The sequence below is a fragment of the Oryx dammah genome, unplaced genomic scaffold (genome assembly GCF_014754425.2).
Source record: "Oryx dammah isolate SB20612 unplaced genomic scaffold, SCBI_Odam_1.1 HiC_scaffold_11050, whole genome shotgun sequence".
NCBI classification, from domain to species: Eukaryota; Metazoa; Chordata; class Mammalia; order Artiodactyla; family Bovidae; genus Oryx; species Oryx dammah.
Genome location: NW_024080444.1, coordinates 10,771,441 through 10,783,715, shown reverse-complemented (window position 1 = coordinate 10,783,715; position 12,275 = coordinate 10,771,441). Strand labels below are relative to the sequence as shown.

Genomic DNA, 12,275 nt, shown 5'->3' with positions numbered 1-12,275 from the left:
ATGCCTATTCTGTAATTACAACTTATTAAAACTACATAGCAATATTCTTAAAGCTTTCAAAAATATGTTTAAATTTAAAAGCATTCAAAAATATAATTTAAAATTCAGAAGAGGCAAAAATTCTTATTAGGCATAATTTCTATTAAGTATTTTCTATTCCTTTCCACTTATTCGATGATTTTCTCCGTTTCTTAATGCTAATTGCTATTTCCCTCCTGGGTGTGTGGGCGTGTTCAGTTAAATCCGATTCTCTGTGACCCCATGAACTGTAGCCCACCAGGCTCCTATATCCATTGGATTTTCCAGGCAAGAACACTGGAGTGGGTTGCCATTTCCTACTCCAGAAGATCTTCCCAGCCCAGGGATTGAACCATATCTCTGGCGTCTCCTGCACTGGCAGGTGGATTCTTTACCACTAGCACCACCTGGTAAGCCCTCAGTTGCCTCAAATACATGAATGAGATCCTTTCTAAAATATGTAACTGTGAGACTAGATATGCTAGTGTTAGTCGTAGTTCTATCACAAATATTATATATATAAAACAGATTGTTATATATTACTAATATAATTACATATGATAAAATGTCATTTGTAGATCATATACATGTAGTGTTATCATAAACACAAGACGCAAACCAAAAAACTTAGAATTGTTAACAGGATAAAATAAAAATAAAATATACTAAAGTTGTAATATTTTCTTCCTCCTCCCCAGTTGATCATCCCGCATACCTGCTGAAAAGCAGACACTACCCTGGAGACCATACTGTAGCCATAGGAAGTACCTGTAGTTCCCAGAAACACCTTGCTATCCCATGCCTTGCATTCATTGTAGTTCAATATTCTGGAATGTCTCTCTCAAACCCTCTAAGAAAATCCAGAAGCAATCTTCAACTTGTTTAAGAAACAGTTGAAGTATAAACTTCTCTATATCTTTTAACTCCATTATATTGTAGAATCATCAATCTTTTTAAGTGTCTTTTCCCCTACTCAACTATATACCACTTAAAAGAGTAGAAAACCTCTTTTGATATCTGAATGTGTAGTTCAGACAGATACACATTTGTGCAATCAATACTTTCAAAGAACAGATGAAAACACTGAGATTCAAGTTATACAATCTGCCCAAGGTACATGCCACTGGACTGCTCTGCAATAATGTGACACCCTCTCTATCTGATGTACCTCATTTCTTGCTCAGTAATATATGAAGCAGCTGTAAAATTCTCCTTAAATTTGAAAATAAGGATTAATTCAGTATCTTACAAATACATATGAAAAGACAAAAGAGAACAAATTTAATATGTGTTTTTTATTACTAAAATATGATATACCACTTATTTAGAAATAAGGTGTCTGAATCATCTATTTGCTGAAAATCATACTCATGTGAACAGTCTATAGAGTATTGTTCTGGAACATCTATATATCCTAACTGCATACCAAACAGTTATAATCTATGCTTTTCTTGAAGTGGTGCCCATTCAAAGCATTTATTTAGTAAGAACTCAGATTTTAGACTAGTACAGAAAAAGAAATGATTTCCTAGATCTACAACTGTGGTTTGTTGAACCTATTATTTACAAAATGTTTGTACATCTCAAATACAAAAAAAGTGAGGGACTCAAAAAGCCTTAATTATCTCTTTGAGATCATCATATTACTCTACTACTGCAAGAATTTACTACTAAACTGCAAGAATTTTATCTCTCCTGGACTAAGAACGTCAGAAATACATTATTATGTTTATAAACAAAAGAATGTTTTAAGTATGGATGGTATTAGATCATATGGTAATACAGTATTTTGAACTTTAGTCATTAGGAATGATTCAAAACATTCAGAAATTAACCTTTATGTAAAAGAAAAATGGTCTCCCTGCTATTTTGCAGGACTTATATACGCAATGGTTCTGAAAACACCTGTATTCAAACCTATTTGCAACTTCTTAGCACTTTTCATGCAGTCATTATCCAGCCTCATTCTAAATCCCTGTTTCTAATCTGCAAAACTAGATGCTTGAACCAGATAAACTCTATGGCTTCTTCCACATCTAAAATCTTGCGACATCAACTTGGAATATATTTTACTACTTAAAAATAATGTGAATGGACTGTTTCTCATGTGAGTCATAACTATAAAACACCGTGAAGACAAGGGTAACAAACACACCACACAAATAAAATGCCACTAAATAAAGTATTAAAAGTAATATACAAATTTGTGAATTATTCTGTTACCAAATAATTCAGTATTAAGAAAAGATTCAACAAGAGGTTCCTTAAACAGAGCTGCCCTAATGAGTCAAGCACTAAGTAACCATTGTTTTCAGGAAAATAAGTCACTATGTGGTAGCCTTGAAAACAGCATAATTGGAAGCCAGCAACAGATAAGATTATTTTAAAATTACAATTATAAATCAAGGACAGAAAAGTTAACACAACTTTTCAGGAGCTTTTGGATAAAAGCACTGGCACATGTCCCAGTTTCAGATATGAGAATATTCATTTTATTCAACTACCACTACTAGTACTATAATGGTTAAAACTTATCTTGAGCTAACTATATGGGACTGACACATTCGACTTTACATTTATTAATGCATTTAAGAAACAGCAACCCCATTAATTAGGTACTGTCATTATCATTTTATAGATTGAGGAAACTGAGGCCAAAAAGGTAGAGTGACTTGCAAGTTCCCTTCCACTAGTAAAGAAAGGGTCAAACAACTGGATCACTTCAACCACAATTTCCAACAACTTTCAATTACTTTTTTATTCCTGACGAATTTCCGCTAGAGAAATTCAACTGGCTCCTATCAATCACAGAATTATAAATTAATATGTTTATTTTGGTAGCCTCCTGTGTTACATTATCACTTCTTACAAAGGAAAAATAATTGAGTAGATATACGGGTGGAGTATACCTAGAGTGTGAGGAGGGCATGGGCAACCCACTCCAGTATTCTTGGCTGGAGAATCCCCATGGACAGAGGATCGGGCTGGGTACAGTCAACGGGGTCTTAAAGAGTCGGACACGACTGAGCACACCCACCCACCTCGAGTGTACCGAGAGCATACACACACCTACTCACCCTCCCACCCACGTCGAGCCACCTGACCTCCCTATGACTTCCGGGAGAATAAACACCAACATCCTAAGCGTATTAAAATTTTTGTGTTGATACAAAAATTCAGTCCTCTCAGAGGAAGCTGAGAGAAAAAAAGAATATGCCATAGTAACTGTTAACCATTTAATAACACTATACCCTCCGATGACCGAGCTGAGTAGTAAAACGATATAACCTTAAATTTGAAACCACCTTTTACACGAGCCAACATAAATTTCTAATGATGTTTCATTTCAAAAACGTTTAAAATTTTCTTGCCAAAATTGCTAATAAAAGTTGCAAGGCCATCTTCCATTCCACTAAAACTTTTCCTCTCCCTACTCCTATAATTCTTCCTACGGGCACCTTTTCGCTTTACTTCCACAAACTTTACCTGCTCTTCAGCGCTCGGTTCTCGGCTTTCTCCTCGGGTTCTTTTCCGTCTGGGCGTGGGGTTTTTTCGGCCCACACCCACCACACCCCTGCGGGCCCCCGCCCAGCACTGCTCCTCCTCCCGGGTTCTGACTCAGCACCTATCAGCGACGCCCCCCGGCCCCTGGCCCAACCCATCCTCGGACACGTGCGAGGGTGTGTTTGTGTCAGTCCGTCAGTCCCGCCGGGAACTGGGCTCACTCACCGAGAAAGAAGCGCCAACTTCTGCTCCAGCATCATCTCCAGCTTCTGGCCCTGTTTGGAGATCCAGTGGTCTACTCCATGCTGGCGGTAGCACGTCTCCAGCATCAACCTGAAGTCCGCCACGAACTCGGTGATGCCCCCGTACTGGCCGCTGGCGAACTTCTCCTCCATCTTCAGCAGACACATGCCCTGACCCGGCTGCTGCGGGAGGGCGCGACTGCCCCGGCCTCCGCCGCGGGGCCCCTCGGCCGCCTCCTCTTCCCTCGTGGCAACGCCCCCCAAGGGCTGGAGGAATGGGGCGGTGAGGCCTCGGTGCTTCTCCTGCAGGAACTCGCCCAGGATGCGGTAACCCTGCTGCAGCTCGTAGGTCAGCTCCTGCTCCTTGCAGCCACCGCCCCCGACCACCATCTCCTCCTCCTCTTCGTCGTCGTCCTCCCTCGAGGCGGCACTCCTTCGGGCCGGCCGTGAGGCCGGGGCCGCTGCCACCAACTCGTCGTCGTCCTCTTCCTCGGCCGCCGCTGGCGGCCGCTCCTCTTCTCCGACCGGCTTCATCTCCCCCGGCTTCCCAGGCACGCTCATGCCTCCGGCAGGCCCAGCTTGGGCGGTGTGCAGGGGCCGCTCGAGGCGCCGGGGCACGCGTGAGCGCGGACCGCTTCCTCAGGGCTCAGGGGCGCCGCGCAGCCTCAGCCGCATCGGGCCTTGCTCTCCTCAGCCGCCGGCTCGGCTCGGTGCGCGCGGGGGTCTCGAGCTTGCCGCCGGCGGGGCGGGGTTACATGGGGCGCGGGGGAGGGGGGAGAGAAGAGGAGAGCCTAGGTGCCCTCCTCTCCCCTCCCCCCGGCGGCGGCGCGCGCGCACGGCCCTAGCCTGCCTCACCCCTCCGCGCCCCGCCCGGCCGCTCTTAACCCGCCAGGCCTGGCTTGGCCTCCGCGCCCCACCCCCTCCCGGGCCGGCTTGAAGGCAGGGAGGGGGCGAGGAGAAAAGTGGGCTTCTTCTCTAGCCTCCCCGGAGGGCGCCGAAACGCTGGGCCACCGCGGCTCGGGCTCCTCCTCCTCTCCCTCACACTCCCTCCCGCCCCTCTCTACCTGCGGGGGACCCAGGCAGGAGGAGGCGGCGCGCGGACGGGGCCTGGCGACAACTGTCAGTTAGAAGCCCTACTGGGCGGGGGGAAGAGGAGGGGCCGGGAGAGAAGGGGGAGGGCACTCAGCGCCCCCCCCCACCCCCCCGCCCCGGCTCTCCAGGTTGGGGCGAGCTGTGGAAAGAAGCAAAGAAAGAGGCACCGTCGCCGTCGACGGTGAGCATGCGTAGTAGAACACTACCACCCCCACTTCACGTACCGCTACGTGAAAGCCAGGACTTCTTCTCAGCTTCAGGCCCTGAGGCCTGGTAGGTTGCGCGGAGCAATGATGTCATCAGCTTGTAGCCAACTGGAAGGGGCGGAGTGAAGAGAGAAGCAAAGCGGCCGCTGGGCTTTGCTCGCCACCTCCTGAGTGGGAGGCTGAAAGGGTTTTAGAAGTGGGTTGTGCTAAAAGGGTATTTGTTCCGCGAGACCCATGTTAGCGATAATAGCTAAAATTAATCCTGCAGGCGCTTGCTAGACAACTTTCGTTGATGGAAAGTGAATTGTAAGTAGACATAGAATGTAAAACCTATCCTATTGTAAAAAGTTTCCCTTTGCACACTCCCATCCTCCACCCCCGTGACTACTAGTTTTTCAACGTAGAATTGGGAATTTTGTAAAGTTTAGAAAGGTTCGAGGACTCGACCAATTTGGAACATATGTTCACATGCAAAAGAAAAAGAGATGATGTGTAGAACTCGAATTTCTAAAACTCCTGTCCCTGTCTTAACATTAGTTCCTATTTTGGAAGTTAATCCCGTGTTTTCCGTTAAAGTGAAAAGACATCCCCACCTTCTCAATTTTTGACATCTGCTAAGAAGAGTAATGGAAGGGAATGGAACCTCATTTAAAGTCCTTGGGACTTAGTCTTCAAATATTTCAAATTAAAAATGAGTAAAAAGTAACTAACGGCTCCTTAATGCAGATAATACTATTTTCTCACGTTCTTTTTCAAAGATGCACATATTCCTTTTTCTGCTCTTGCTTGAAACGTCAAATTACTTGAATACAAAATCAAAATTTTAGAAAGTAAACATTTTAAAAGTAAAGATGTGTAACAGTGATTGCGATATATTGACTCTTAAGTCTGTTTTACTTCCCATCAATGTGGACCTTTAAAGCACTGATAAAATTCGAAACTAAAAAGCTTTTTCTTTTTTGCGGGGCGGGGGGTGTCTAGTATGTTAGATAGTCTTAGGTAAGAGTTAAATGGGGACACTTTTAAGGTTTTAGGGTATTGACAACCCCCACACACAAACACACACCCATCATCTAGTTTATCTAGATCTCCTCTTACCTCATCAGACATTTGTAATTTATTAGGCATTTACAGCATTCTCTCTCCTTAGCCCATGAGTGAAAGTCGCTTAGCTGTGTGGACTCTTTGGGACCTTATGGACTATACAGTCCATGGAATTCTCCAGGCCACAATATTGGAGTGGGTAGCCTTTCCCTTCCTCCCAACCAAGGAATCGAACTCAGGTCTACAGATGTACCTTAAATCAGGAACAAAGGCAGACCAGTCTTACTTCAGGGACTGGCAACCAAAAATGTGTCTGACTGGCCCAAGAATCTGGAGCCATCCCATCAGATATCACCTCCTTCTCTTTAGCCACCAACCATATTTCATGACTCTCAGATAATATTAGCTTATATTTATTGAACCCTGTGCCACTGATCACTTTATATTCATTACCTTCTTTAATTCTCACAATTAGTTAGGCCTTATGCTTATTTCACTGATGGAAAACTGTTTAGGTTAAAAAAGCCAGCTTGCCAAAATTCAAATCTAGGTTTGTCTTCAAAATTCTCCAGGTGCCTAATTCCAAGTCATATGGTAGGTTTTCCAATTTTTCATGCACAAGAATATATGGAATTGGTAGAAATGTTTACCAAAAGCTTCTTAAATAAAGAATATTAATAAAGACACCTGGATGAGTAGCAGGAAAGTTAGCTACATGTCACTGAGAGGCCAATTAACTTTGATCTTAACTATTATGAAAGTAGAATCAGGTCCTTGAACTTTTAAAAAATATAGATAAATGAGAAGAAAAACTGCCTTTCAATCCCACCATTCATAGAAAACCTCTATTAATACTTTGTGGTGGGGTTTTTCTATTTATTCATCTATACTTTTAAATTTAATCTTATTAAAATAATGACTATACTCCAACCAATGTCCTTTTCTTTCTTTCCCCTCATTAACAATAAATAACTACAGGGAATGTATAGAAATTGCATATTTAAAATCTCAAATTTTGTATCTCTGTCCACAGTGGCCTAGATGGCCTGGTCATGAACTGGTAGGAGGGGAAACAGGGAGATTTTAATATAAAAGGAATTCCAGACCATAAAAAAGAACACAGAAGAGGTACAAACACCAACAGCAGTAACAGCTACCATTTATTAAGCACTTACTAGGTCTTAAATACTCACTAAATACATACACAGTACTCATAACAGCCCAAGGAAATCCATTACAGATGTATTTGTTCTTAAATTTTGGATCAATAATTTGCTGAGTAGAAAGCTTTTTTTCCTACCCTACAAAAAGCCTGAGATTAAAGACCAACATTGTAATTAATATGTTACCCCAAATTTATAGAACTGCTTTCTTAGAATTCATACTGCTAAGTGACTGGTCATCTCAAAGCTGTTTTCTTTTTCATGTTTAAAGATTAACTTTGCTTCCCTTTCATGATCACAATTGAATTCTCTTTAATGCTACTAAACAACTGAGTTTCTTCAAAATAGAAATCTATTTAAGCCCCATTTTGAATCAGGGCTTCTCTTGTTGAACTGCTTTGCAGGGGAAAATAGCTTACATACACAATGCAATATTCTGCTCAAACACGTAACAGTGATTGACTCCCACAAATAATCATTTACTCTTTGTCAAATACTGTATTACAGTATGTTATATGCTACCAATGTTAGATGTACCAGGATACCCTTTACAGTAACTGTGGTCCTTAAGAGTCCTGGATAAGTTAAAATAGACAGACTGATCTGGCTAAGTTTTTAAAGTTCTCTTAACTATCAGCTGGACACCTTGGGAAGCAGAATATGGATATGTCTCAGCCTCAGGAGGACATTATTAAAAAGTTCTTATGTATTATGGAGAAAACTCCCCACATCCACTGCAGTATCTCAAAACTTTTCCAGTACCAGCATCCTCCCATTACTCTGAAATCTAGGAGTATCATAAAGGAGGAATAAGCCTGCCACTATATTCTTCACTCACAATTCCAAAGAGTTTGTCCTGGAAGTTCTTCTGTCCCATCTTTGTGCACTTTTAACATCTTGTATTAGGCAGTAGGACACCCTGACACCAAGCACACTGCTTGCCCAGCATCAGGAATTTAGACAAATAGCAACAATGTACATACTTCACATCAAATAGAGGAAAGGTGACAAACATTTTAAGACAACAGAGCACAGGTTATCACCAAGGTCTGTATTTGATAAAACATGCAAGGTAAACAGAGGCTATAACACTGACTAATCATGGAGAAACACTGGGAAGGAATATAAACTGCTTAGCAGGAAGAGAACAGCTCTCTCAATCATAATGGAATCCACTCACAACACTTACTTGGAGTTACTTTTATGGGGGATGATATTCAAGTAATATTAAAGTGCTTCAAGCAAAATTTAGCAATTCCTGTAAGGCTTCCTGCTGCTCATCATCAAGATGGGAAATGCATTCCAACCATAATTCTTCAGAAGTCTGTACCTGACGTACAACATTAGCTAGGCGTTTGGCACAAGGATCTTCATAGTTAATAGTCTCGTTAATTTTTCCTTCTGCAATTATACTAATTATTTTTGGAAGATTGGAATTATTTGGACCAAGTACAACTGGGTGGTTACTTTCAATTAAGTCACAGAGAAAACTCAAAGTCTGAAGAGCTTCCTCTTTATCCTCATGCAGTGGAAGCCATGACAACCAGTGTGGAAGAACTTCATCTACGTTTACACAGTTAGGCTTAAACCTCAAAATCTTCCCTACTGCTGAGATACAGTTCTCTGTAGCAATGACATTTTTTTTGGTTTTGGAATTTGCACATTTAATAACTTTTACCAGCAGCGGAACAGCTTCTGAACATAAAGAACGATAATCATCTCCACCAAACTGTGCCATAACACCCAGGCCATAAGCAGCAGCTTGCCTGACTTCAGGGTTGTTGTCTCGCATATTTAGTAGCATTGGCCACCGAAAATATTCAACATATTTAAATGAGGTTGGACTGCAGTGCTCTATGATATCATCAAATATGCACAATCCCCACTGTCTGTCTGGCCATGGCCTATTAGAACAAATTAGATTTACAATTAATGGAAGTAGCTGTTCAAACCACGGTAAAATCTTTTCCTTGTAAGTACTAAATAATGAGTGCAAAATATCTGATACTTTGGTCAGAATATAAACATCACATTCATCCTCATCTTGCAGAGACATTTCAACCTGTTGATCATAGTTTTCTTCCTGTCTTTTAACCTGTCTTAATTCTTGGTTTTTAAAGTGCCCTTCAAGTTTTGCTTTCAGTATTTCTCCCAGTTCTTCCAAGTGTTCATCATTAAGGCACCCATCTCCCATTACTTCAATGGATTTTGCAAAAGAATTCATTATTTCTGAGAGTACATCTGTATCAGGTTCGGTCCCAATAGCCTTGATTAAGGGATCACATATGAATTGCCACATCTGTGCAAGATACTCTGGCCCCCGAATTCTTGCACATTCCAGGAGAAAAGGCAAGGACTCTGCAGCTGCCACTCGAACATTGTCATGGAAATAAAATTTCAGTAAAGGAACCATCAGTTTTACAACTTGTTCTGTATAGTCCATAAATCCTTCTCTTAACTCCTTAGCATAATAAACCAACATCTGGCAAGCAGTTGCTTTTGCTTCAAGTCCTGAAGTTTTAATTCCAAAACTTTGCTGGTCTCCAAGATTTACAAATTGCCATCCATCATCATCACTCATATTCTCCACATCTTGTGTGTCTAAGAGAGCAACATCAGGTTTAGCTGAAGCAGTCTTAATAAGAGGCTCAATAACCAGTGGAAGGTACTGTTGAAAATCACTTCCAAGAATTTTACACATTCTAGCCCATGCTGAAACCATGTAAGAGGTCTGAGGGTCATCATCTTCCATATTATTTAAGTCTGATTGTGTCTTCAACAATAACTGCATCACATTTGATGCATCTTGCATAAATTTTTCCTTACCAACAGCAAGACCAACATGGCTAATGCATTCAATAGTCTTTCCTTTCAGAAGTTTGAGTTCCTTTTGAACAGCAAGCTCAACAGTATGCTTTAGTGAGGGCATAAATATATCATAGTATGGTACAAATTTTTCTTCTATTGTATCTGCAACTGAGGCAATGGTTGTCACAAGCTGTTCTAAGGCCAACTTAGTTCCATTGCGAATCAACTCTTGAAGTTTAATCACCAAGATGGAATGTAGATTTCTTACCATACTATCCAAATATAGAACCAGCAATGATTTGGGACAGTCTTCAATAAAAATAATAAGCGCAGAAGCTGCATGTGACTGTACACGCTGATTACCTTGATTTTCCATAGTACGCAACAGAGCTGCAATCACAGTTTCATGGAATTTCTTTTGGAAGTTAGGTGCAAAATCTGTAGCCATCTGTCCAAGTGTAGTACAGGCTGCAGCCCTCACCCTTGGATGAGGATCCTGAAGAAAAAGCAAAACAGAGTTAACTGTTTCATCTAAAATTGATTCCATTTGCTGATGGCATCCTTCTCCAATAGCAGATAAGGCCATTAATCCAGCATGTCGGTATTTCCAGTCAGGGCTCTGCAGCATCTGCATGATATGCTCCTTAGTCATTGGTAAAACAAGTTTTCCACCGAGCCCACAAGCCAGTCTGTCTAATGCACTCTCAGCAGCAACTGCATTGCTGTCAAAATCATCTTCTTCCATTTCATCAGCATTTACCCAGTCCTCGTCATCTTGTAGATCAACCATCATTGCTAATATATGAGGAACTGCCTGTGCAATAATATTTGTATGTTTTTTCAACATTGGGGTGGCAGTTTCAGACAAGGTCACTATTACTTCAAGTGCCAGCTGGCGTTGCAGATTACTAAGTCTAGAGTCTCCACATAACTTTAGACTCAGTTGCAGAGTATCTTCTAAATAAGGACCCAAATATTTAGGTACAGTATCTGCAATCTCGACAAGGGATTCTAGCACTGAATCATCATCCTGGTAGCATGAATCATTCACAGCCTGTAAGATTCCAGGAAGCAAGTCTGCAAAGTCTTTGAAAAGACCAATATTATTCTCATTAGCAAGTACAAATGCAGCTGCAGCTCTAGCAGATAATGTCCTGATTGCTGGATGTTCTTGATCTTGAATACACTGGTCCAACAACCTTTTGATGATATCCAAATCGTGCCGCTCCTGGTTCCCAAAAATCCCCGGAAAGTGCCAGAAAACGTGAAGTGCAACTTCCCATAGAACCACATTTTTAGAGTAGATTGAATCAACAAGGAACTTCAGACCTTCAGGCCAGTGGTTAGTGCCATCCTCATCTATCAAATTCCTGGCCAGGACTGCAAAAATGTCACAAAGTTTTTTCCTCATACTAGCATGTGTTTCTAACTTAACAGCCAGTATCAGTTCAATCTTGACGTCCCTCTGAACATCAGAAGGCAAATTTGGATAGACTTCCTCAAACCCAGAGGACAAAAGCCGTCGTAGCAGGGCGGCAGCCATTTGTCTCACCTCATAACCTGCTCTTCTATTTCTGACGGCATCTAAGAGGAATGTAGTCTTACACAGACCTGGGATATTTTCATAGATTTCCTCTGCCTGCCGCCGCACCATACAGCTTGGATTGATCAGGTTCTTCAGAAGCTGGTAAAACTCTTGCTTTCCCGACACGGTCGCCGGTACTCCGGCAGACCCGGACGCCGCCATCGCGTTCTGTCAAAGCAACCGCGACGGGGAAGGAGTGCGGAGGTCTGCGTCCCGGAGCAGTGACATCAGCGAGGCGCCGGCGCGGAGGGGCGGGGCGGGGCCACTTCCTCCCTTGCCGTGGCTCGTCTTGGTCCGGGCTTTGGGAGGCGGAGAGTCCTGTGGCGCGGGACTCGTGGGGTCGTGGTGGTAGCGAGGGTCGCTCTCCATCTGATTTCCAATAAAATGAAAATGCACCTACAGAGAGGAAAAAATATAAGTATGATAATGACTATTAGAATGGGATTATGGGTTTTTTCGTCTTTTATTTCTAAACTATATCTACGGTTGTTACACTGATAATTTTAAAACAGAGCGTACCCCTTGAAAATCTAAGTGAAAGAAGACAATCACGAAAGGCTACATGTTTTATGATTCCCTTTATATGAAAGGTCTGAAATGGAAAATCTATACA

At 42.1% G+C, this 12,275-nt stretch overlaps 2 protein-coding genes across 4 annotated transcripts in view; both read right to left on the bottom strand.

Annotated features, from left to right (window-relative positions):
* LOC120860216 (uncharacterized protein KIAA2026-like) overlaps positions 1–4,555 on the bottom strand; it is a 103,643-nt gene extending 99,088 nt beyond the window's left edge. For both annotated transcript variants that reach the window (XM_040235999.1, XM_040236000.1), the window contains exon 1: positions 3,748–4,555. In XM_040235999.1, coding sequence (XP_040091933.1) covers positions 3,748–4,325 — 578 coding nt within the window. In that variant the 5' untranslated portion in view covers positions 4,326–4,555. The remainder of the gene's footprint in view (positions 1–3,747) is intronic.
* Positions 4,556–7,235: 2,680 nt separating this feature from the next.
* On the bottom strand, positions 7,236–11,860 carry LOC120860218 (ran-binding protein 6). Of its 2 annotated transcripts, XM_040236002.1 has the most exons (2): positions 11,689–11,860; positions 7,236–10,573 (listed from the first exon to the last, which is right to left on the bottom strand). In XM_040236002.1, exons 1-2 carry the CDS (start codon positions 11,822–11,824, stop codon positions 10,503–10,505), a joined length of 207 nt encoding a protein of 68 aa, XP_040091936.1. In that variant the 5' UTR covers positions 11,825–11,860; the 3' UTR covers positions 7,236–10,502. The 2 variants fall into 2 exon arrangements, with proteins under 2 accessions (XP_040091936.1, XP_040091935.1); XM_040236001.1 differs by having other exon boundaries at positions 7,236–11,850.
* Positions 11,861–12,275: the final 415 nt, after the last annotated feature.

What these genes read in the sequence shown, in the direction of transcription:
- LOC120860218 (XM_040236001.1), bottom strand. Translation starts at nt 11,824, where the DNA reads ATGGCGGCGTCCGGGTCTGCCGGAGTACCGGCGACCGTGTCGGGAAAG.